The sequence below is a fragment of the Terrapene carolina genome, unplaced genomic scaffold, assembly GCF_002925995.2.
Source record: "Terrapene carolina triunguis isolate 2854851 unplaced genomic scaffold, T_m_triunguis-2.0 Scaffold111, whole genome shotgun sequence".
Classification (NCBI taxonomy): domain Eukaryota; kingdom Metazoa; phylum Chordata; order Testudines; family Emydidae; genus Terrapene; species Terrapene triunguis.
Window position 1 is genome coordinate 17,813,161 of NW_020664462.1, and position 23,417 is coordinate 17,836,577.

The 23,417-nt window shown below is 39.9% G+C and overlaps 1 protein-coding gene across 1 annotated transcript in view; it reads right to left on the reverse strand.

Annotated features, from left to right (window-relative positions):
• PTPRN2 (protein tyrosine phosphatase receptor type N2) overlaps positions 1-23,417 on the reverse strand; it is a 688,626-nt gene that overhangs the window by 537,435 nt on the left and 127,774 nt on the right. Inside the window, exons 5-8 of the mRNA XM_029911620.1 lie at positions 19,550-20,012; positions 10,721-10,975; positions 9,167-9,207; positions 6,743-7,131 (exon numbers count right to left, since the gene is read on the reverse strand). Coding sequence (XP_029767480.1) covers positions 6,743-7,131; positions 9,167-9,207; positions 10,721-10,975; positions 19,550-20,012 — 1,148 coding nt within the window. The remainder of the gene's footprint in view (positions 1-6,742; positions 7,132-9,166; positions 9,208-10,720; positions 10,976-19,549; positions 20,013-23,417) is intronic.

Sequence of the window (23,417 nt, forward strand, 5' to 3'; positions counted from 1 at the left end):
TAAATGTTAACCTCGCTTTCTAAACAGGAGGTAGTGATGCCAAATCCAAGTTAAAGTCAGAGGGGGTAGAGACAAGTGTTTAAAGGGTCCCAGAAGCCATTTGCTCCTTCCGTCCCTCCCCGTCTCCAGTGTTTAACAACAGAGCTGCCTAGATTCATTTGAGAGACCTGGTTCTTTCTCAGTTACCATTAGAGCTGAACTCATTGATAAGCTGATCTAAGAGGGCTGAACCTTAGACCTGGTAGACAGTGTTGTGGTGAAAAGACAGTGCAGAATAGGCAGCAGCAGAGAGGCTCCTCACTACCCAGGGCAATCACTAACGAGTTAAAATCAATGAGAACTGGCCTCTCAGAGGTGGTGCAATCTCAGAACCCCACATTGCAGCGAAAGGTAGCAGTTAAAGTTGCAGTTCTGAGCAACAGCAGAGATGACAGCAATGACAGTGACAAGCAGTGGCAAGAGACAACAGAAACACAGGTGAGCAAAGGCACAGGCATCACTCAACCAGCCTCTCCCCCTTGGGGCAGGAGGCAAACCCACCCAATAGCTAAACAAATACTTTGCCTCAGTCTTTAATGAGGCTAATGAGGAGCTTAGGGATAATGGTAAGATGACAAATGGGAATGAGGATATGGAGGTAGATATTACCGCATCCGAGGTAGAAGCCAAACTCGAACAGCTTAATGGGACTAAATCGGGGGGGCCCAGATAATCTTCATCCAAGAATATTAAAGGAACTGGCACATGAAATTGCAAGCCCGTTAGCAAGAATTTTTAATGAATCTCTAAACTCAGGGGTTGTACCATATGACTGGAAAATTGCTAACATAGTTCCTATTTTTAAGAAAAGGAAAAAAGGTGATCCGGGTAACTACAGGCCTGTTCGTTTGACATCTGTAGTATGCAAGGTCTTGGGAAAAAATTTGAAGGAGAAAGTAGTTAAGGACATTGAGATCAATGGTAATTGGGACAAAATACAACATGGTTTTACAAAAGGTTGATCGTGCCAAACCAATCTGATCTCCTTCTTTGAGAAGGTAATAGATTTCTTAGACAAAGGAAACACAGTGGATTTAATTTACCTCAATTTCAGTAAGGCATTTGATAAGGTTCCACATGGGGAATTATTAGCTAAATTGAAAAAGATGGGGATCAATATGAAAATTTAAAGGTGGATAAGAAACTGGTTAAAGGGGAGACTACAACGGGTCATACTGAAAGGTGAACTGTCAGGCTGGAAGGAGGTTACTAGTGGAGTTCCTTGGGGATCAGTTTTGGGACCACTCTTATTTAATCTTTTTATTACTGACCTTGGCACAAAAAGTGGGAATGTGCTAATAAAGTTTGCGGATGACACAAAGCTGGGAGGTATTGCCAATACAGAGAAGGACCAGGATATCATACAGGAAGATCTGGATGGCCTTGTAAACTGGAGTAATAGTAATAGGATGAAATTTAATAGTGAAAAGTGCAAGGTCATGCATTTAGGGATTAATAACAAGAATTTTTGTTATAAGCTGGGGACGCATCAGTTGAAAGTAACAGGGGAGGAGAAGGACCTTGGAGTATTGGTTGATCACAGGATGACTATGAGCCGCCAATGTGATATGGCTGTGAAAAAAGCTAATGCGGTCTTGGGATGCATCAGGTGAGGTATTTCCAGTAGAGATAAGGAGGTGTTAGTACCATTATACAAGGCACCGGTGAGACCTCATCTGGAATACTGTGTGCAGTTCTGGTCTCCCATGTTTAAGAAGGATGAATTCAAATCGAAACAGGTACAGAGAAGGGCTACTAGGATGATCCGTGAAATGGAAAACCTGTCTTATGAAAGGAGACTCAAAGAGCTTGGCTTGTTTAGCCTAACCAAAAGAAGGCTGAGGGGAGATATGATTGCTCTCTATAAATATATCAGAGAGATAAATACCAGGGAGGGAGAGGAATTATTTAAGCTCAGTACCAATGTGGACACAACAACAAATGGATATAAACTGCCCATCAGGAAGTTTAGATTTGAAATTAGATGAAGGTTTCTAACCATCAGAGGAGTGAAGTTCTGGAACAGCCTTCCAAGGGGAGCAGTGGGGGCAAAAGACATATCTGGCTTGAGAAGTTTATGGAGGGGATGGTATGATGGGATAGCTTAATTTTGGCAATTAATTGATCTTTGCCTACTAGCGGTAAATATGCCCAATGGCCTGTGATGGGATGTTAGATGGGGTGGGATCTTAGTTACTACAGAGAATTCTTTCCTGGGTGTCTGGCTGGTGAGTCTTGCCCACATGCTCAGGATTTAGCTGATCGCCATATTTGGGGTCGGGAAGGAATTTTCCTCCAGGGCAGATTGTCAGAGGCCCTGGGGGTTTATTGCCTTCCTCTGCAGCGTGGGGCACGGGTCACTTGCAGGAGAATTCTCTGCACCTTGAAGTCTTTAAACGACAATTTGAGGACTTCAATAGCTCAGACATAGTTTAGACGTTTGATACAGGAGTGAGTGGGTGAGATTCAGTGGCCTGCGTTGTGCAGGAGGTCAGACTAGACGATCATAATGGTCCCTTCTGACCTTAAAGTCTATGATTCTATGATCCCTGGACTCTGGGGACGTTGCTGAGTCCTTGGATAACAAACTGGAGTGGGGTGGAGCAGAGCGGAGGGAAAAGGAAAGCAGCATGTTAAAGAGACATTTGTCCCTGGGATGTTCATACCACAAGGTGGGAAACCAAGAAAAAGGACACTTCCTAAGATACTATGGGGTGGGTGTTTCACTTATTGGTTTTGTACTTTCAAGTCATTGTTGCAGTGTTTTCCCAAATTAATGCTGGGTTCCCTCTCACTTTTATTAAGAGCTTTCTTCTGTTACACAGACTCAGTCATTGTGAGTGGGAAAGCATTGGCACTTAGTGGAGGTGTTTAGTTTTTCCAGATTACTGGTGGGGGCTTTGTCTTGTTAAGAGGAACCTCTAGATACTGGGCCCGGCATCACCTGGTAGAAGGGTTACATGCAGTATACACACCATTCACATATGTCTGATGATTACCTACTATCCTTCTTTAATAACTCTGTGCTTTTTTGCCTCTAGGTTCTGGGGACGGGGTTCTGGTTTTTCAGTATGGTAAGTGGATATTCATGGTGGTCTTCTGATGATGAATAGACGAAATCTATTCTCAGAGTAATCTTGTGCAATCTCCCAGAATCATACTCCAAATAAAAAATGGGGCAAATGACACCTAATGCCTGGCTTAATAATAAAGGCTCTGGAGCACACAGAATTATTAAGGCCAATCTGCAGAAGAGTTGAGATTTGAACTCATGGACCAATATTTTCAAAAATGGATGTTCAAAGTTAGCATCCTAACTCCATACATCTGAACCTGTACAAAGACTAATTCAAACTACTGAGCATCCAGCAGCTTGCAATCACTTAAACAGAAGCGGATGAGTTGAGCTGAGTGGGAAACTATTTCTTCTCCTGTAAACTTTTCGAGATTTCAGAATTTGTCCTGTTTTACATGAGGATGGAATTGAGACCCTTTGAAGTGTTTTGTGAAAAAAACAGAGCGAGAAAGACCACAGCTCCCTTTGCCAGAATAGCCATTAGCTCAGTGATTAGGGCACACTCCTGGGCTGTAGGAGACCTGGGTTCAAAGTCCTTACTCTGCTGTTTTTCCCAAATTATTGATTATTCTTGGGTGGCTCTCTCATTTTGACCAGAAATCCCACTGGGGAACTAAGGAAAGTTTTGTCAAAACTGGTATGTTCTCATGAAAAGTTTTAATTTTGACAATCCAGCATTTTCTAATGGAAAACTATCTTGTTAAAAAAATTCCCAACCAGCCCTACTGCTGAATGCCTAAAAATGGACTTGGGAGCCTAACTTTAGGCACCCATTTAAAAAAATGGTGGTCATGGTTTCCTAGTCCCCAACCCAGTGCACACTCCAACAGGCTAAAAGGTATGTAGCTTTCGTTCTCCTTCTCAGGGAACTATATGTTAAAATGCACTTTATTTTGGCATTTTCATTTTCTGTTAAGAAGAAATTTTCCATTTTTGAATAGAAGGGAAAAAGGGGGCTTTTAATGGCCCTCCCAAAGGCAAAATCATTTTTTATCCTTAATTTTGGAGTCCCTATCAATGCATCCAGGTCATAATATGAGAATTTTTTATAATTATAGCACCAAAGTTAAAAACATATAAAATATAATAACTTCCTTTAAATTATTTTTCTTCTTGTAAATTTGCCATAGACTAGACCTACAATTAGCAGAAAGAGTTACACTTCCAGGAAGGACAAATCCCATACAAAAAAAGCATTTACAGAAGTAGTTCCAATTTTTTTTAAAGGGGACAAACAGTAAATAACCCATTTTGATTGGTTTCTCACCATAATAAAGTGCTGAAGCAGCACCCAAGAGGATTTTCTAGACAATTGCCTACACAAACTGTCAATTTGTTCCTAAGATTAGCCCAGATGGATAGTACGGTTTGTATGGATTGTACTGCTCTAAGCATCTGAAAGGTCACTAGACGAAACAGCAGGAGTGACCTATTGTTCTTGCTAGTGACAACCAGTTTGCCATTATGACAAGTCTTTAAACTATCACAAATCTTTTCTTTAAGAATTACATGGAAATATTATCTCTGCTTCGTGGCACAATTAAAAGCTGTCATCTGAGGAGTTCAATGCCACAATCTTAAATATCTCCTTGGGTCACACTTGCAAAGCCAAAGAAGCCTGAGAATCTAATAGTGAATGAATCACCTCTGACATCTGTCAACTATACCACTGAGTACAATCTTTTCAGTTGCATTTTGAGATCAGAATGTAAAGAAACTCAAGCTGATATCCCCAGTGTATAAATATGTAGGACTTTTTTCATTTTTTGCCAACTGACTACTGATTTCAGCTGTAAAAATGAAGCTTCATCATTACAAAACAGTTTGGCTAATAAAAAAAACCTGACATATTAAGAATGGCAACATATAGCTTGATGTGGGAGAAGAAGAAAAAACTATATAATATAATATTCTAAACTTAGGCACTACATCTGACATTGCATTTCACCTGTCCATTTACTGTGTACAAATTATTACTGGGTTAAATAAATTAAATCTTAATATTAGCTTTGTAACCTTGAATGTCCTAACTGCAAAGTATTCAGGGAAGCCGCTGCATGTTGCAGATTGCTCCAAAATGCAGACATATTAGAAATAGGCTTTAAATTTCAACCCTGCTCTTGAACCCTATTATATTATATATTTTTTTACCATTTTTTAATGTTTAAATGTTTCAGAGTTCAATGGAAACTTTAAAACAAAAATAAAACATGCACGCATACAAAGGATAATGGGTAAAATGTAAAACAGATTTTCTGAACTTGTATGGAACCCAATTATTTTTCTACTTGTAGTACAGAAAAGCAGGTAGATTAAATATTTTTCTAGCTATAGTGCCAATGTCTCCCTCTCTCTAGGTATGAATATATGCCAATATAACACATACTTATAGCGATATCCCATTGTACAGGATATTGTTACATTTTCAAAACATGGCAATGGTGTTTGTTACTACTAATTCATTACAAACAATCATTCCAAGATTTATACTAGGAGAACTTAATACCATAGCAAAAGGTACTAAAGATATGAAAAGATGACAGTTGTTGAAATGTATAATTTTTTTAATGTATCCCCACTTCCCAGCAGAAATAGTTACCAACCACTCCTTACCTGCCTAACCCCCAAAAGCAAAAAATCTAATGCACCAAAATTCAAGAAAAACAACTCTGTTCAAACCCTTAGTGAAACTGTCCTTGTGCTTCTCTGTCAGATACTGTCCAATTGCTCTGTAGGGCACTATGTACACTAGGAAAATAAGAGATTGCTGGCAGTGGTTGTCAGCAATGGGTCCCATCCTGGCCCTTCCTCAGCTGTTGTAGACAATGGTTTAACTGCTCATATGGAGGGGATAAACCCATTTTCAGCACCATTACAGATGTCTCAATAACACTTTCTGTAATGGTGCTGAACATAGATTTGTCCCCTATACCCTAGCAGTTAAACCATTGTCTACAACAGTTGAGGGGGGCCACTAACAAAATACAAAATTTTTATTCAAGAAATAAGTAAAAAAAGAAAAGTCTAAACTTTAAACTTCCAAATGTTTTCCCCCTCTTTAAAGCACTGTGTTTCATATCAGAAAAAAAAAGTGCTGTCTTTTTGAAGTATAGTATTAAATGTCAAATTCATTAGTTACATGACCTGAAATCATTAGGTCTTTCATTCTCAGCTAGCTTTGTACATGATGTTTGGATTGTGCTATTTTCAGATCAAAATGGAACCACAGAGGAAATATTGTGCTTTGTTATTGTGTATCATTTTTCTGAAGAATGACTCAGGCATTGATATTTAGGCTACTTTGAAGTCAAATATTTAAAGCGCACATCCTTAATCATAAATTCACTGACTGACATATTGTGCAGATCACGGGGACATCAGAGGACCAAGCGAAAAGTAAGTAAAGGGCCTACATATTATATATCTTCTACACAGACAGAATGGCAGCTCTACTCTCCTATATTTCCATCAAAGTACTGAGCTGGCTGCCAGCAAAGTGTTTCTGATGTGTCAAAAGGTGGCACAGTAAATAGCATCTTCCTCTTTTACATTCTTATTTCATCAGTTACAACCAGTCTACATTTCCCCATTTTAAAAAATGCAATTCAAGTTTGCTACTATACTTACTCTTTCTCTGTCACAATATAGCCATATTCCTTCTCCTCAGAAGACTTCACTTCTAGCTGTAGGCCTTCTTCCATCTTTTTTTGAGGTTCTTCATAGGCACTTTCATCCCGCATCAAAGAATTCTTAATCCAGTAGTGGATCTCAGTCAGCTCCTTAGAGTCAGGTTCAGATTCAGTTTTCTTCTCAGCTGCCAGTTCCCTTGAGAAAGTCTCACTCTTTACATTTTCAACACCAACCTTCATTTCTTCTTCTGAGGAAGAAGAATCTGAGTCTTCTGATTTCTTGGTTTCAGTCTTAAAGGACTCTTCAGAAGTAGGCTTATCTGGCAGATTTTCTGTTAATGCATTCTCATTCAAGAAGTCCATTAGTTTTACACCCAAATTGTTCTCCTGTATTAAAAGAATAGAGCTCTTTGTAACATTAAACACATGGAGGTATGGGTCCACTTATCACATACAACGCCTGGACCCAATCCTGCAAACCCTTACTCATGTGATTGGATCTACTCGTGTAAATAAGTGTTTGCAGGATCTGTTTATATGAAGAAAGAGTATATGTAAATATATTTACATTCTGAAAATAAAACTATAGCACAATATGAAAAGAATCTTGGAAGCTTCCACCATATTGTGAGAGGTTTTATATTTTTATAAGATTTATATGCAAGGTCAGACTTAAGTGTTAAATTAACTGTAGGACTTACGCTGTTTCAAAATGAAATGTCTCTTTTCAGCTTGACAACCTTTGTTCTCTGAGACATCTTAGAACAGAATTGGGAGAATATGGCAAAAAAAGATTTCAGAAATATTTGTTTGAAAACAAAATCTCAAATTCAGTATACGGTAGTATTTATAGTCCCTTATGTTTGTGTTTTGTGAAAATTGATGAGAGTAAAATTTTATACTCAAGAAAATGAGAAATGATGCAAATTACTTTTACAAATATGTATTTGCATGAGTGTTGGTACTGAAAATATCTGTAAAGCTTTTTAGGAGATAGCACATCAGAGCAGAAATAATACCATGTGACTTAGGTGTCCAATTACTCTGCATGAATAGTGAATTGTCTCTAGCAAATTGTTGTGGTAAGTAATTTGTGAGCAATCCATAGGCTGTGATTTGATCATAAAACTGATGTGTCTAATGAAGTCAAATAATGAACAAATTAGTAAAATCAAGGCATATTAATTGAAAACTCACAGAGGGGGCTACGTTCATTACATAAATGTTTGCTATATCTAGGGCTATCCTAGAGAGTGGTGCCTGGTTGTTTATGAACCCCATGTAAAGTTCTCTTCTGTACAGCTGTATTCCATTCTGTCACCTCTCCTATTCAAAGTGTTGCTGAAAGATCTATTTGTGGAATACCCCATTGGTGAAACAGCAAGTGCAGCACTTTGTTCTTCAGAGCAATTTTGTGTGGATGGTTGAAATTCCAGCTGAACTGGTCCACTAGTGTATTCTTCTTGCCTGGTATATGGACAGCTGTTGGTGAGACCTGGTTATAAACACACCATGGATGGCTTCTTGACAAACTAAGGTAGATGTAGTTACAACCTGACAGTTGACATAGTACATCACATAGAATTTCTCACTTTGGTTTGACAAAACTCTTCTCTGAGTTAATTTTTCTCCATGCAACCCAGAAAAAGAATCAATGATACTCAAAAGGACTAGTGAATGAATTAAGTGCCCAAGTTCTGAGCCTAGGCTCACAAAAATATCCTCAAATTTGCTGCTTAGCTGAGGACCCAAGCCTGGTGTCACAGTTTGGGGTCAATTTGTCTTTCTGGATCCTGGTTTTTCCATCCAGAAGAGGATGAGTCATGAAAATCTCTCCTCTCATGTTCATCGGTTTGAGCAGATTTTATCCCTGCATGGGGAGTGAAAGGTTGATGATATAGAGACCCAATTAATGGAAGTCAATTTTGAATCCTTGAGATTTAAGGTTTCATCAGTTTTCCTGCTAAAAAGTTTCCTCAGAGAAAGCCTCTTTACTCATATTCCATCTCAACAGGAGATGTCACCTGAGTCACTATTGCTAGCATTCCCCAGATTTGAGATTTGAAGGATTGGTAAAAGGATATTTTCAATGAGATTCCTCAGTGCTTGAATTCAATTCCTGTGGGAGCCTGAGTTTGTCTGACATTCAGGACCTTTTCCCAAGCTTTTGTTTGAGAGGATGCTAAATTGGGATATTTTTTTTCTGGTTCTCAGTTTAGTTAAATTTTAATTAAATGTCTATTCAATTTATGTACATTCATGTATAAATCAGAGTAGGTACATTTTGTAAATAAATAAGAATTATATACATTTGAATGTTTTATTTTTTAGGAATGAGGCATTATGCCTCAACATAAAACTATAGAGAAATAATTATTGACATGATATTGTGTAATATTTGGTTGAACAAACGTTACTTTACCTTTTTATCAGCTGTGGCATCTTCTTCATGTCCTCCATTATCTGTAGGACATGAACAGGGTATATATGTAGTTATAAAATACAGAACCTTGTTTTTAAAACACAGACTACTCATGGGCTGCTCTAATTTTTAATGATAGCTTCTTTATTAGAGATTAAACATTATGATGTTCTAGTTGAAAGGATGAAGTAAAAAGGGTAGTGCAGTTTTGTTCTTTTAGCTGCATTTGGACAGCAAACTAATGCAATGTTAATAGAAACAGTACAATTAGAGTCAAATTAGCAGTGTATTATGCTAACTAATGCAATGGTATTGCTTATTGTTTTACCACTGTTTACCAATGCCTAAGAAAAAAATCAATAAAATGACTCTACCTAGCAGTAGTATCATAATTATATACATAAACAGCAGCAACATATTCATTGTGCATGCGCTTTTTGGTTGATAGATGCTTAAACGACTATGTTATTATGAAGGAACCAAAAAAACTTATTTCTGTACATGCTGCAGAGACTTCAGAAATGAACCACATCCTGCAGTTAAATTACAGTCATACTTTGCAATCACATCACTGTCTGAAGTCAATGGTTCTTCTTAGACAAAAAGATTAAGAATTGTATCTTAGTAATTTGTCCCAGTGTGACTCAAGACAAACCCATAGGACTGTTTCATTTTAAACCAGACACAGTAGTGATCATAAAAAAATCATAATTTCCCTAAATCCATATTAGTAGGAATTTGGGCTATACTTCTACTGTCAAGAGTCTTGTTCCCATTAATAAATAAACAAACAAATAAAAGATAGTAACTTAAAAGTCAACATTTGCCACAAAATACCACACAATGGTGGTATCTGAGATACTGCAGCATTTTCTACCATACAAGAGGGGTAAGGAGAAACTGTAATATATCATATCCTTCTGTGTAGTAAATGTAGAGTTTTTAATGGCAACCACAGTAGCTGGATTACTGATTACTGGACCACCAAAAATCTGTGCTCAAACACAACCAAATAAGTATAATGAATCTCCTTAGTTTCCTGAGCAGAAAGAGGAAGAAGTTGCTTGTATATATTTGCTTGTCTGAGAGTTTCGTCTGCATGCAATTATGGTACACAAAAAATGATTACTTGTAAAGCAAAACAGGGTAAATTTTTTTGCTTTATAATTTATATATTTAAAATTATATTTAAGATTCTTGGTATAAAAAGAATGCTTTTTATTATCATTTTGTTTAAACATCTCATTCTCAAGAATGAGAAATTAGGCCTAATAACATAGAACAATTTACCTTTTATCCTGTTTATGGAGCTTGAAGATCCAGAGCTCACAAATAGCCACATTTACCTTGAATACATGTCTGCCTTGTAAAAAGCAAATTTGAAGACTGAAACCATCCCGAACTCTGGCAAAAAATACAATAACTCTCCCTCCCTGTCTTCTTTAAAAATCAATGAATAAGAGAGAGAGATCGAGACCATACTACTGCAGTTAAAATAAAGAGGAAAATGACTGTAAATTGCTTTTTGTCATGTTTATCTTTTTGGTCTAGTACCTTGTATGTTAACATTGGCATCCATTAATCCAGTCTCATAATCTGCTCCTCCTTGTGCATCCACTTCCTTGACTTCTGCTTTTGATCTCTCTCCTTCAAACTTTCCAGCTCCATTTTGCTTTTCTTCTGCCACATCAACAACTTGAATGGCGTCAGCAATAATATCAGCCATCTCGTCAAGCTCCAGTGGGCTAAGATTATCCACGTTCACCTTGTGTTTCTTCAGGTCTTTCAATATATCCTGAATAAATGTTTCTAAGTCAAAAAAAAATCACCAACATGATCACTGGATTTATTTACATGCAAGAGAGAAACATTGTGCAAGTGCAATATGCTTATAATATTTTCAGGAAAATGTAAGACATCCTTTCCACTTATGGAAACATTATAATAGCACACCCAAAGGCTGGATTTGGTGAGCCCCATCCTAGTCTGATGACAGATGACTGCATTGCATAGGAGGTGCACTTTCAGAAAGCAGGCTTTCAATTCAGTGCACGACCAGCTTGTGACAGATGCTGAAGGATAGAAGTCAGTATGGCTTAGTTAGCTGCACTCACGTCTCTAGGACAAAATTGTTGCTGTTTTTCTTTGCACCAAGAATCATCACACTTTTCCAATCTATGCTGATTTAACGTGACCTTAAGTGACTTGACAATAGTAGTTAATTAAGATAACTTTTAAGGTAGCTTGATGGTTATTTATTTGATTATATTAAAATAGCACAGGCATGATGACTCCTATACATGTAGGGAATATTGTGTCAGATGGTGTATGATTCAGCTCTATCCACCATGCTATGAATCAATTGTTGAGCCACATTTTATAATATAAGTCTTGTCTAGTCAATAAGTGGTATGGGTATAATTACTGAAGTAAGAGATAGCTAAGGATAAGGATTTTGGATAAACATACTTTATGGTGTGATTAAAAAATTAACAAATATATAAATAAATACGGGAAGTAGCTAAAACATTATTAAAATTTTTGGAACGGGAAAGTCAGATATCTTATCCTTTAATCAAAAAGCTCTTATCCATCCACAAGTGTTTTATACCAAAATATGAAATTGACACATTTTCTAAACCATATTCGGCAAGAAGAAACAATAAGTCTTGGCAAATGAGAATTCTACCTAAATGCTGCTTTGACGTGTCAGCCATTGACAGAATAGAGGAAAATATTTTTATCAGTTACATTGAGGAAAGCAAATGGAAGATGACATTTCAGGCAGCAGGAGACAAGGGAGATGGATTGGATTTATTAGTTCTATATTTACAAAGGAGGACAAACACCATGCTTTAGGAAGTGTTACCACACAGAATTTCAAGGACAGTGGAGATTAGAGATGAGTTAAACTAGAAGGATACATTTGGACATCCGCAAAAATGAGGCAATGAGCATCCGGAAAAAGAGCTTTTATTTGACTGACCACTTACACTTCATTGCCACTGGGCTGAGTACTCTGCAGACCTTATCCAAATCTCCCTTGGAGATGCCTCACTTAATTAAAGGTTTCCTATGGTCTCAGAAACCATTTTTCAGCCATGTGATCTCTTTTATGCTTATCAATACTGATTGCTAATTCACCAGTTCACCTGAAGAAGAGCTCCATGTAAGCTTGTCTCTTTCACCAACAAAAGTTCATCCAATAAAAGATAATACCTCACCCACTCTGTCTCTCTAATTCACTGTACAGTTTGCTTCTGTGTGTCTGTGTCTCTGTCTCTCTCTGTTTGCAAAACAGGCATTTTTAGGTCTGTGGTGTCAGGTAAGAAAAACAACGACATGGAAACATTGATATCTCAAAAAAGGGTTGTAAATTTCTTTAAAAAGTTGTGTTGAAAAGTATATTCTATGCTTCCAAACAAGATTAAAGCAGCCCATTGAGGTGGCTAGTGTATATGCCTTGCACTAATGGAAGAGCCTGTGCAGTAAGGTTCTACTCAAAGTAAGTAAAGGTGGTAGAATTGCGACCTACATTTGAAGAGTGCTGCATAATATTGTACAACTGTTACAAATGTTTGGCTTATACATAGTTTACTACTGGCATCCACTCACCATCAGGAAATGAATACCTAACATTATCAAAAACCAGTAAAAAAATGATTAAATGCCTTTCTTCAACTGGGTATTCTAAAAGAACAGATGAATCTAGGTTTCTTTGAATGGTGTAGTGGGGCGGCTGCCCCACTCCCTGAATTTGGGCTGCAGCAGGCCAGTGGGCCTGCGCAGACAGGGAGCCAATCAGGGCCCAGATTGGAGGGAGCCAATCAGGGCCAGGCTCAGCCCTATAAGAAGGCTGCTCAGGGAGAGGAGAGTGAGTCTGTCCCAGGCTTTCAACAGGGGAAGGTCTGTCTCCAGGCTGGGAGACTAGTACCCGGGACAGCGCAGTGCTGGGCAGGCCCAGGGGAGCAGAGGGTAACTCCAGCCCGGAGTCTGTCAGGCTGCAGGCCCTGAAAGGAAGGGCCTAGCCGGTGTGAGGGGCCGAAGGGGAAGCGGTCCAGGGACGTGGACAGACGGAGGGAGAGAAGGAGGGCAGGACGGCTGCCACTAGAGGGTCCCTGGGTTGGGACCCAGAGTAGTGGGTGGGCCTGGGTCCCCCCCTTTTCCCCTTGCCTTACACCCGGCCGACGGAGCGGCCATCTAGAGCTGCACCAACCCCCTGCCAAGAGGGGAGTGACTTTGAGGGTACAGCTGGCCACATGGGCCAGGACGCAGAGAGGCAGCTGATTGATTCCCCCCCGGAAGGGGGCGAGGATGGACTAAGGGGCACTGCCCGAGGGCAGTGGCTCGAAGAGGACGCCGTGAGCTTGGGAGCAAAGCGGGTCCGGATACGCCAACTGAGGGCGAGACGACGGACGGGACACCACCAGGAGGGGGCGCTCCACTGTTCAGAGCTAATTCCCAAGACAACCAGAGTAGGAGGCGCAGGGTGGTGAGTCCCAACCCCGTCACACATGGGCATGCAGAAATCAAAAAAGCTTTAGTCAAATTTAGCCAGGATGAGTCCCAGAAGCTTTCTGCAAGATTAGATGCTCAACAGCTAGCTCAGAAGATGAGCCATTAAAAAAATAAACACACTAAGGATGGTAATGTGGGACACGATACTGCACAGATTTAATAATACAGGTACTAGTAAATCAATGCAATTGCCATATGTCGGCTTTGGCATCACTTCTGAGCTGTGCTTTATTTGTATAACTAGATGAAAATGATCAAGAACAACATTCGAAATAATGAAGAGGAAGCAAATAAACCAAATAGGGACAAATAGACTAAATGTCAGTTGCAACTCACAACAAAAAAAGCTTTTCAGGTATGTTGATATATACATACATGGCACATCACAGTACAAAAGAGTATGTTTGAAACACTATGCATGATTGCATGACCTAAGTGAATCTATAAAAAGAACAATGGAAACCTACAACAAAATCAATGACTGTTTTCCAGTGGTTTTTGACCATGAATTCACATGTAATCTCTGTACTATCAAGATTTTGAAGGTTTTCATGACCATTTTATGCATTGTCTGCACCTTTCCCCAAAGAGAAAAGTGAAATTTACAAATTGTTGTCAACTCTTTCTATCATATAGATTACACGGATCTACTTCTGCCTTTCTAGCACACACATAAATGCTGAATGTTAATTTTCAGTGCTCAAAAGAGTTAAAAGCCACCTCCATAGTACAATGCGCAAACTCGACTCAGGGACTTTGACCTCCTCGACATTAAAAGTCATTGTACCAAAAAATTAGACTTAGGGTAAAATTTTCAAAAATGCCTCAGAAGCCTAAGTCTTGTTTTAAAAAGTGATTTAGGCACTTAGAAGCTCCAGTCTCACTGAAAGTAAACATGATGTAGGCTCCTAAATCCTAGCAAAAAGTGTGTACGGTTTATTTCATTGAACAAAAATGAGTATAAAGTATGTTCATTTAATTAAGAAAAACAACATAAGTCAGGTAGAGGACAGTGGTAACATCATGTAGTTTAAGTTCTTGCTGTAAACCAGGGAAGTCGGGGGGTTTCCAAGTTCAAATTGGTGCTGGGCCCCAGGAGACTTTAATCTCTGTCTGTCCAGGATTAGGTTCTACTCCAGACAGGTCCTGACCAGCCATGACATTCAGATCCAGACCCAAATTTCCCCTAAAGTTGAGATCCAGGGTTTTGGTTCAGGCCACAGCTAATTAAAAATGTTATAGAAACGTAACATTCTTGTATTTTTCTAAAGCGCAGTTTAATGTCCTCACATCAGAACCAGTTGCCAAATCAGCAACTGAGTTACTGAACAACAAACTGCCAACATAATCTTGTCATTTCAATTTCACTTTACTTTTTCCAAGCTCTCTTCTTTTCTTTGTGTCTATTATCTAGCAAAGTCTTATCTCCACAGTCCACTTCCATAGGTTCATAGCTGATAACAAAGCACAGTCTCAACCGCAAAATGGAAATAAAGGCAAGAGAAATCACACAAGAGAATATGAATGGCCACAGGCCCTGCTCCAGATTCCACTAACAGGCTCTCTGCAGATCCTTCTGGTTCATTGAATAAACCAGAGTAAGAGAAGCCTCCTGCCTCCCTCTGATGCTGCTATTCCCAATCTAGCCAGTGTCACCAGGAAACTGTTCATCAAAAAGAACAACCCCTGAAAAACAGCATCATGTCAGCGCTGACTTCGAACTTGACAAAAACTAGGCATTACAGTATTGTATGCTACCATTATTGAACAACCACTGTCCTACCTATTAAAAAAAACAAGAGTTGCAGAGCAGAGCCAGTGCTGAGGAATTTGAGGATGTGATGTGTTAAGTATGCCAGAAGGAGCACCAGCAGAAGTCTGTCCAGACGGTCAATGCAAGCTGGTGAAAATGATTTGCTTTGTAAAAAGGGCTGGGGAGAGAGCTTCTGTATCTACCTGGGACTAATAAATATGCTGTTAAGTAAGTGTTTTTGTTCATTTTAAATATGGACGTTTTCCCCACTTGTGCTGGCACACAGCCATTCTTGTACATCATTTTCAGCTGATAAGATGAGGAGCCTATTTAAAATACAATAAGGGGAATTTCTAGACATCTGTGTTGGGTCCTGTACTTAGTGAAACCCTTTTGGGAATTTCAGTTAGTTCTTATGAATTTCCTAAAACAAGGAAAAAGAGGGTCAGCAGTTAGTGGATATTGTAATACAGCCGGTAGCATATGTGTGTGCGTGCACATGTGTGCACATGCGTAAACTTCTGGGTGCCCATATCACTCTTCCTCTTCCCAATACTGGATAGAATCAGAAGTGATCCCAGTGGCTCTGCTCCATAGCTATCTGCTCAGCCAAAATGTGCTCTGGGCCCCCTAAGGTCAGCAGCGGTGGTCTCCTGGAGAGGGAGCTCCGCTCATCCTTCAGGTCTGACAGAGAAGGGCCGCAGCCACCTCACTCCTCTCTGATCACAGCTCTCCTGCAGAGGAGGGAGCTTAACCTATGTGTCAGGTGGACTTAGCTCCATTGCCAAGAGCAGGAAAACAAGTCAGCTGGATTTGTGCATGGCAGCCCGTTAGCAAGACCCATGTCTAAATGCGTCCCCCCTCCATCACAATACGCCTCAGCTTCTGCTGGCAGTGTAATGTACGGTTTCCCTACACGAGCTCACGGAGTACGTTTGGAGAAGTCTGCACACGCTCAGTAGCAAAAATGGCACATTGTGGCATGACACCGCACTTTGTAACTTTCCTTTGCTTGATGGTGGGTGGATGTTAGAAGACTTATCGCTGTGCCCAGATATATACAGCACGGGCTCCTTACCTATGAAAATCAAAGGACTACCAGCACACAGAGAATCAGATCCCAGAACTCCAGGCCATGGCTATATAATTTAGAGTTTGGTACTCTTTCCAGTAAAGACCCTCTTTAAAAGGATTTCTGTCTGTGGGGACCAGAGTAGTTTAGCTGTTCATTCTTTTAGCTTTTTATTTGTTCTATGGACTTTCTTCTGATGGGGAGAATTTGGGTTTTTTGGGATGCTTGGGGTATTTTCAAATGGCTTTTTGCACTTTAAACATGAAAACTTGATTTTTATTAATAAAAATCCCTGTGAATGCCTCACTTTGGCCTAGGCAGGGGAGCCTGAAAATGTAATGATTCATGAATCAGACTAGTCTGGACAAAGCTGGGCTAACTTGCACATGGCGCTTATGCAGTTGGCAGGTTTTTACTTAACAATTGGACTTTGTCTCCAAAGCCAGGGCCTGCTCAGATCACACCACTCCCGGGCACACTCTGTCTTTCAAGCCTGTTAGTTATGAGTGGTTTAAGAACATGCCCAGGCATTTTCCTGTGCATGAGTGTCTCCCTCCTGCTCCCTAGTTAACCTCCTCTTGTTTCCCACCAACTCTCGCTGATGATCTGCTCAAGCCATTCTTTGTTGTTCTGCCAGACATATTCTCTCCCTTCTCGACTTCTGAAACATGTGGCCAGAGTAGGGACACAAGCTCAAGTCACTGTCCTGTGCTCTGTTTAATATGTGAGCACTTCTGTGGTTGGCACTTTGACCATGTATGTCAGGAAAAGTAGGGAATGCTGATCATTTGACTGACTGAAGAAGAAGAATGGTCTGGCAGCTTGCACGTGTACAGAAAGCCCACACAACCAACAAGATTAGAGGAAGATTAGGAGCAGGGAGAGATGGCAGATTCAGAGGAGAAAGGGGAAAAACAAGAGAAGAAACAAAATCTCTCCACAGATATACAAATAATTATTGCCCTCAGTGCAAATCTTCCTTGTAGACTTTAAGGTCAGAAGGGACCATTGTGATCACTTACTCTGACCTGCTACACACTGCAGGCCACAGAATGGGTCACATGCCCTTGTAGGCAGTCTCATCATACCATCCCCTCCATAAACTTATCAAGCTCAGTCTTGAAGCCAGTTAGATTTTTTTACCCCCACTGCTCCATTTGGAAGGCTGTTCCTGAACTTCACTCCTCTGACAGTTAACAACCTTCGCCTAATTTCAAACCTAAACTTGTTGATGGCAAGTTTATAACCATTTGTTCTTGTGTCCACATTGGTGCTTAACTTAAATAACTCCTCTCCCTCCCTGGTATTCATCCCTCTGATGAATTTATAGAGAGCAATCATATCATTAGGCTAAACCTCTGGCTGGAATTTGGCAGCTTTGCTACAGGCAGGAAAGCTGCTCAGATTGGCAGATTCGGTCTCTGTCCTTCATCATTTCTAACTGCTACTTTATACTGTGAATATACTGATGTGTTACCTCACGTGTATCTTAAAGGACTAGTAAAGACTCAAAGAAGCAAAAAAAAAAAATCAACAATACTACTGATACTTCACTGAATCATTTCGGGGCATTTAATAAGTTCATATAACTGCATATGTAAAAGCAAGCTAGCAAAACTGTACGTTACTAGAGGATACATTATGCATGTGAAAGTCAAAGAAGCACAACCCAATGAATTTTGAAACATGTTATTCACTGTAAGTGTTAAGTATGTTTGTTGCCTGTCGACTCCTGCTAGGAAAGGTGAAGTGGAACAGTTGGAGGACAGTTTAACCAACATGGGCCTATTTTCCTTTGAGTGTAGCAGCAAAACCATGCAACCTGTTGCAGAATCCTACAGTGCTACCTGGATTTGATTTACATTACAGTTTGTTCTTTGAAACCTATAATCTCTCCAGGCACCATACCAAGAATGCTTTCACTTTGGGCATCCTTTGGATTGCAGATATTGTCTCCCTTCAGACAAAAAGCCAAAGTTTCAGCAATTTTGTGTTTCAAAAGCAAACAAAGGAGAAAAAACTTTGTTGGTAATGTAAACTATGGAAGAGACTCATGAAAGCCCTTTTCTATATGGTCAGATGGGGATCAACTGGAATTAAGGTAGAAAGATCAGCTGCAAGGCATCAAATGCATATGCATAGCTGAGCGTGAGGGATTGATTCATTGATTTTGCAGGCACTCTGAACTGCAGCAGTAACATCAATACTTGGTTTAGTTCAGACAAATGTTCAAATAGATGCACATTTTTTTCCAAACTCTCCCTACCCCCAAGCCATGTAAGGAAGATACAAGTTGACTCATGAAGCACCACTGAAATACATCACAAGATCCCATAACATGTTACGCTATGACTGTTAAGCTATATGAATATGAATAAAACAAATTAATAAAAATCATGATCTGCTCATGGATAGTTAGCAAATAGAAAAAAAGGTCAAATTTGGCAAATAATTGTTTGCAATTGACAGTTCAGCCTAGTCTAGCTGTAACCCTCATCCTCCTGCATCCCCGCATCTCAGGTTTTCGTGAACTGACAACCTTCTCCTCTTCGCATGTTGAATGCCAGAGTTTATATGATAGAGCATATTTCAGTAACTATTCTCTTTTGGCTAACTTTTCATTTTACCCAGTGTGCTCCAATTTATAGCTAAATAAAGAGAACAGAAGACCAAAAGCAAAGAGACAGTTCTCCCTAAGTGTGCAATGTGACAGATGTGCATGAAAGCTGATTTGAGTGCAAATGGATTTCCACAGTTAGTTATTGTTTATAATGTGTTTTGAAAATGTACAGTTATATAAGTGCTAGGTATCACATGCATAAGGGGAGGATGGGTTGAAGGACGTGGGAAGCAGTATGCAGGGAAGGAATGGTTAGATTGGGGCTGTGGTAGATAAATATAAATCTCTCAGTGGTAGAAGGGGAGCTTATTCTACATGATGATTTTAGTGCTTATAAAATCTATTATAATCTTTGCAAACGTGCCTAGAACACATGATGGAAGCTTCACGGATGATAAAATAAATGAATATAAATCTTACCATCCACTGCATTCAGAGGATCTTTAAGATCACCCCGAGGAGAAGCAGATTTATAACTCAGCATCTCTGAACTTGGTCCCAGCACTACAGCTCCAGGTCTCCGCAGGAATGGCTGCTTCATTTTAAAATCTTCTGTCTCTTCTTTGGCAAAGGTTCCATCAAAATGGCCAGTCTGAGATGAACGGAACCTATTAGCATAGAGGTGAGACCATTTAGTCCTGCCAATGGAGCTTTTATCGTTGTTCCGTGCTGCCATCTTTTGAGCGACATAGGCATGTAGTGCAGAAATCAGAGCATTTCTGTCGAGTTCTGCATCTGACTCTGGCGGGAAGTTCTCCAGCTGAGGTTGATTGAAGGTCCTCACTGCAGGATTCTCAGCATACTGTTGATGGGTCAAAGCAGGTGCTTTGCCTTTGGACTTCTGCATCATGTAGTCTATAATGAGGTCAGGTTGGATGTTATCCTGGAGTGAAAAAAATTAGGTTAGGTTATTATTGTAATGTATACTGCATCATAATGCTTACTTGTTATTCAGAAACATAGAGTCATATACGTGTAGGACTGGAAGGGACCTCGAGAGGTCATCTAGTCCAGTCCCCTGCACTCAAGGCAGGACTATGTAATAACTAAACCACTCCTAACAGGTGTTTGTCTAACCTGTTTTAAAAGCCTCCAATGATGGAGATTCCACAACCTCCTAGGCAATTTGTTCCAGTGCTTAACTACCCTGATAGTTAGGAAGCTTTGCCTAATGTCCAACCTAAATTGCCCTTGCTGCAATTTAAGCCTTTTGCTTCTTGTCCTATCCTCAGAGATTAAGTAGAACAATTTTTCTCCCTCCTCCTTGTAACAACATTTTATGTATTTGAAACTGTTATGTCCCCTTTCAGTCTTCTCTTCTCTAGACTAAACAAACCCAATTTTTTCAATCTTCCCTCATAGATTACGTTTTCAGCATCAGGCCTTTCAGCATTTTTGTTGCTCTTCTCTGGACTTTCTCCAGAAATGTAATGCCCAGAACTGGACACAGTACTCCAGTTGAGGCCTTGTCAGCATGGAGTAAAGCGGAAGAATTACTTCACATGGTCACACATTCCATTGTATTTTAATGCTAGGCAAAATTAATCAAGAAATCAGAATCTGCCACATAACCCCTCCTACAAATGTGCAAACTCTGGTACACTGGAAGGGTTGCTTTAAAAAGACACTGCATTTTGTTACCTATGTTACTAATAACATTTTAGATTATTACAAGTGAGAAAATCATAAAATTCAATTGGCTTGCAATTATGTATGCTCTGTTTACATTCATCTGGACAAAGAAAATCCAATGAAGTCCATTCTCCTTTGTTTTTATTCATTTCAGTTTCAGAATCTCAGTGTTGCAATGACTGGGTTTCAGACACTACAGAACAATGTCTATTTGTTTAAAAAGAACTGTTTTCACTGGATTTTTAAAATTTTGTTTTTTTAATTAAATTTTAGTAGTTGGTATTCCTATTTAAACTACAAATGGCACTTACTGTAATAAGTTAAATGTTAAAAGCTTCTTTGTTAAGATCATGTGTTTTCCCTCTAAAGGGTACTATTGACCTGAAGACAGGCTTATCAGTAACCAACTCCGCCCCCCCCCAAAAGAAACCCTTACACTTATGTAACATCTTTCATTTTAAAAGACCACTAAATACTTTACAAACTTAAACTGCAATATTTAGGTTGTAAAATCTTATGTAGATTATCAACTCTTTGGGACAGGGACTGTTTTATAACCTGTACAGTGCTTTGCACAATGCGACCCTGATCTCAGCTGACTTACGAGGTGTTACTGTAATACAAATAAATACTAACTGCAACAATAATATACAGTATTGGAATAGTTTGAATATATAGTATGCTGATCATTTTGGTCCCTAATGACATGAAACCCATCAGATGTGTAGTGCTGCTATGCACTGTTAAAACAACAGTTTAAAACAGGAAATGTAACATTCTGAATCCAGATTGCAGAGACTATATACTTCACAAGAATGCAAATTGCTAGAACGTCATTACACAAATTGGAATTGGGCCAGAAGACCAGTATTAACACACCTCCCCTCGGGCTCCATAAAGATGAAAGAGGTCAGAAGTGGACCTTACATGTTCAAAAGGTGAAAGAAGGAACTTCAACTTTTATCCAGTTCTTCATTGGGGGGCCATTATTTTATTCTTATTTTATTCTTCCTCACAAGTAACTTTACCCCCCCACACACACCCTCCATTAGAGAGATGATTTTGCAACATCTTTCCTTTGCCAAGAGGCAGATTCCCCCTCAGAGTAATCGTCACTCCATGAATTTTCTATAATGGTTTATGCTCTTAGAGAGCAGAGAGCTGTAATCTCCTTTGTCAGCAAAGAAAATGCGTTTGAGTTCCATGTCTGTGGCACACTAGCACATGCAGATTTACCTTTGAGTTTTACCTCTTGAGTGGACAGTGGCTATGCGTTTAGCTGATGCTGAACCTCTGGGTTAATCATAGAATCATAGAAATATCACGCTGAAGGGACCTCAAGAGGTCATCTAGTCCAGCCCTGCGCTGAGGCAGAACCAAGTATAGTTAAACCATCCCTGAAGGCGTTTGTCTGTTGAGGTTCTTACAAACCTCCAATGCTGGGGATTCCACAACCTCCCTTGGAAGCCTATTCCAGTACTTGACTATCCTTATAGTTAGAAAGTTTTTCCTAATATCTAACTTAAACCTCCCTTGATGCTGATTAAGCCTCTTTCTTTATAGTGGAGTAGAGTCTCTCTTAGGGAAAATAGCTTCTGGCTAATATAGAGTATTGGATGTTCTGGGACAGCACCACTCTTTGCCCCACATCTCAAACATCCATGTGGAGTATTAACAGTTGGGTGAAGTCAGGGTGGAAGAGCACTGGTAATTTGCTCAGAAGATCTTTCAAGATCCTGAAGGCTTTGTCACAGGCCTCAGACTAGCGTCCTTCTTGGGGCTACAGTTCTTAACTAAGAAAGTGAGGGGCACTGCTATCATGGCGAATCTAGGTATGAATTGTCTATAATATCCAGCCAGGCCACAAAAACATCTAACTTGTTTCTTTGTTGATGGAATAGCGCAATCTCTCAAGGCCTGGTCTTGCTCAATCAGAGGTCTAAGTTTGCTCCTCCTGACAATTACGTCCCAGGTATGTTACCTCATGAAATTCCAACCAGCACTTGGCCTGGTTTGCCATGAGACCAGCTTGCTTGAGGGCCTGTAGGACCACCAATACATGCTCAAGGTATCTCTCTCAATTACAACTATCAATGACTATATTGTCTATGAAGGCCACTGCATACTGGGCTGTGCGATCACAGAACCATGTCCATCAGTCACTGGAAAGGTGGCCACGGTGCCATGAAGGCTGAAGGGCACAGTCCTGAACTGGTACAGGCCAAAAGGGTTTGCAGAGACCTTTTTCATCAAGATCCCTTGGTTAAGGGGACCTACCAGCAACTCTTGATCAGATCTAAGTTCTAGATAGGCTTCTCTGCCCCCAACCACTCCAACAACTCGTCAACTTGTGGCATGGGATGTGTGTCAAACATGGATATCCCATTCACTTTCCTAAAGTCAATGCAAAACCAAGTCATCCCAAGACTTGGACACCAAGACAATGGGTCTCTGCCACCCACTGTGAAATTCCTCTACTATCCCAAGGTCCAACATCACCTGAAGCTCCCAAATGTACTGCATCCCACACCTTCCTGAACAGGGGATGGTGGCTCTCACTGACTCTCCATCCAGGCGCCGTCGTGGTGTGGTGAAAAAACAAACAGGTTCATCCAGGTCATGATGAGAACACAGAAGGAAGAGATTAGGCCACTTG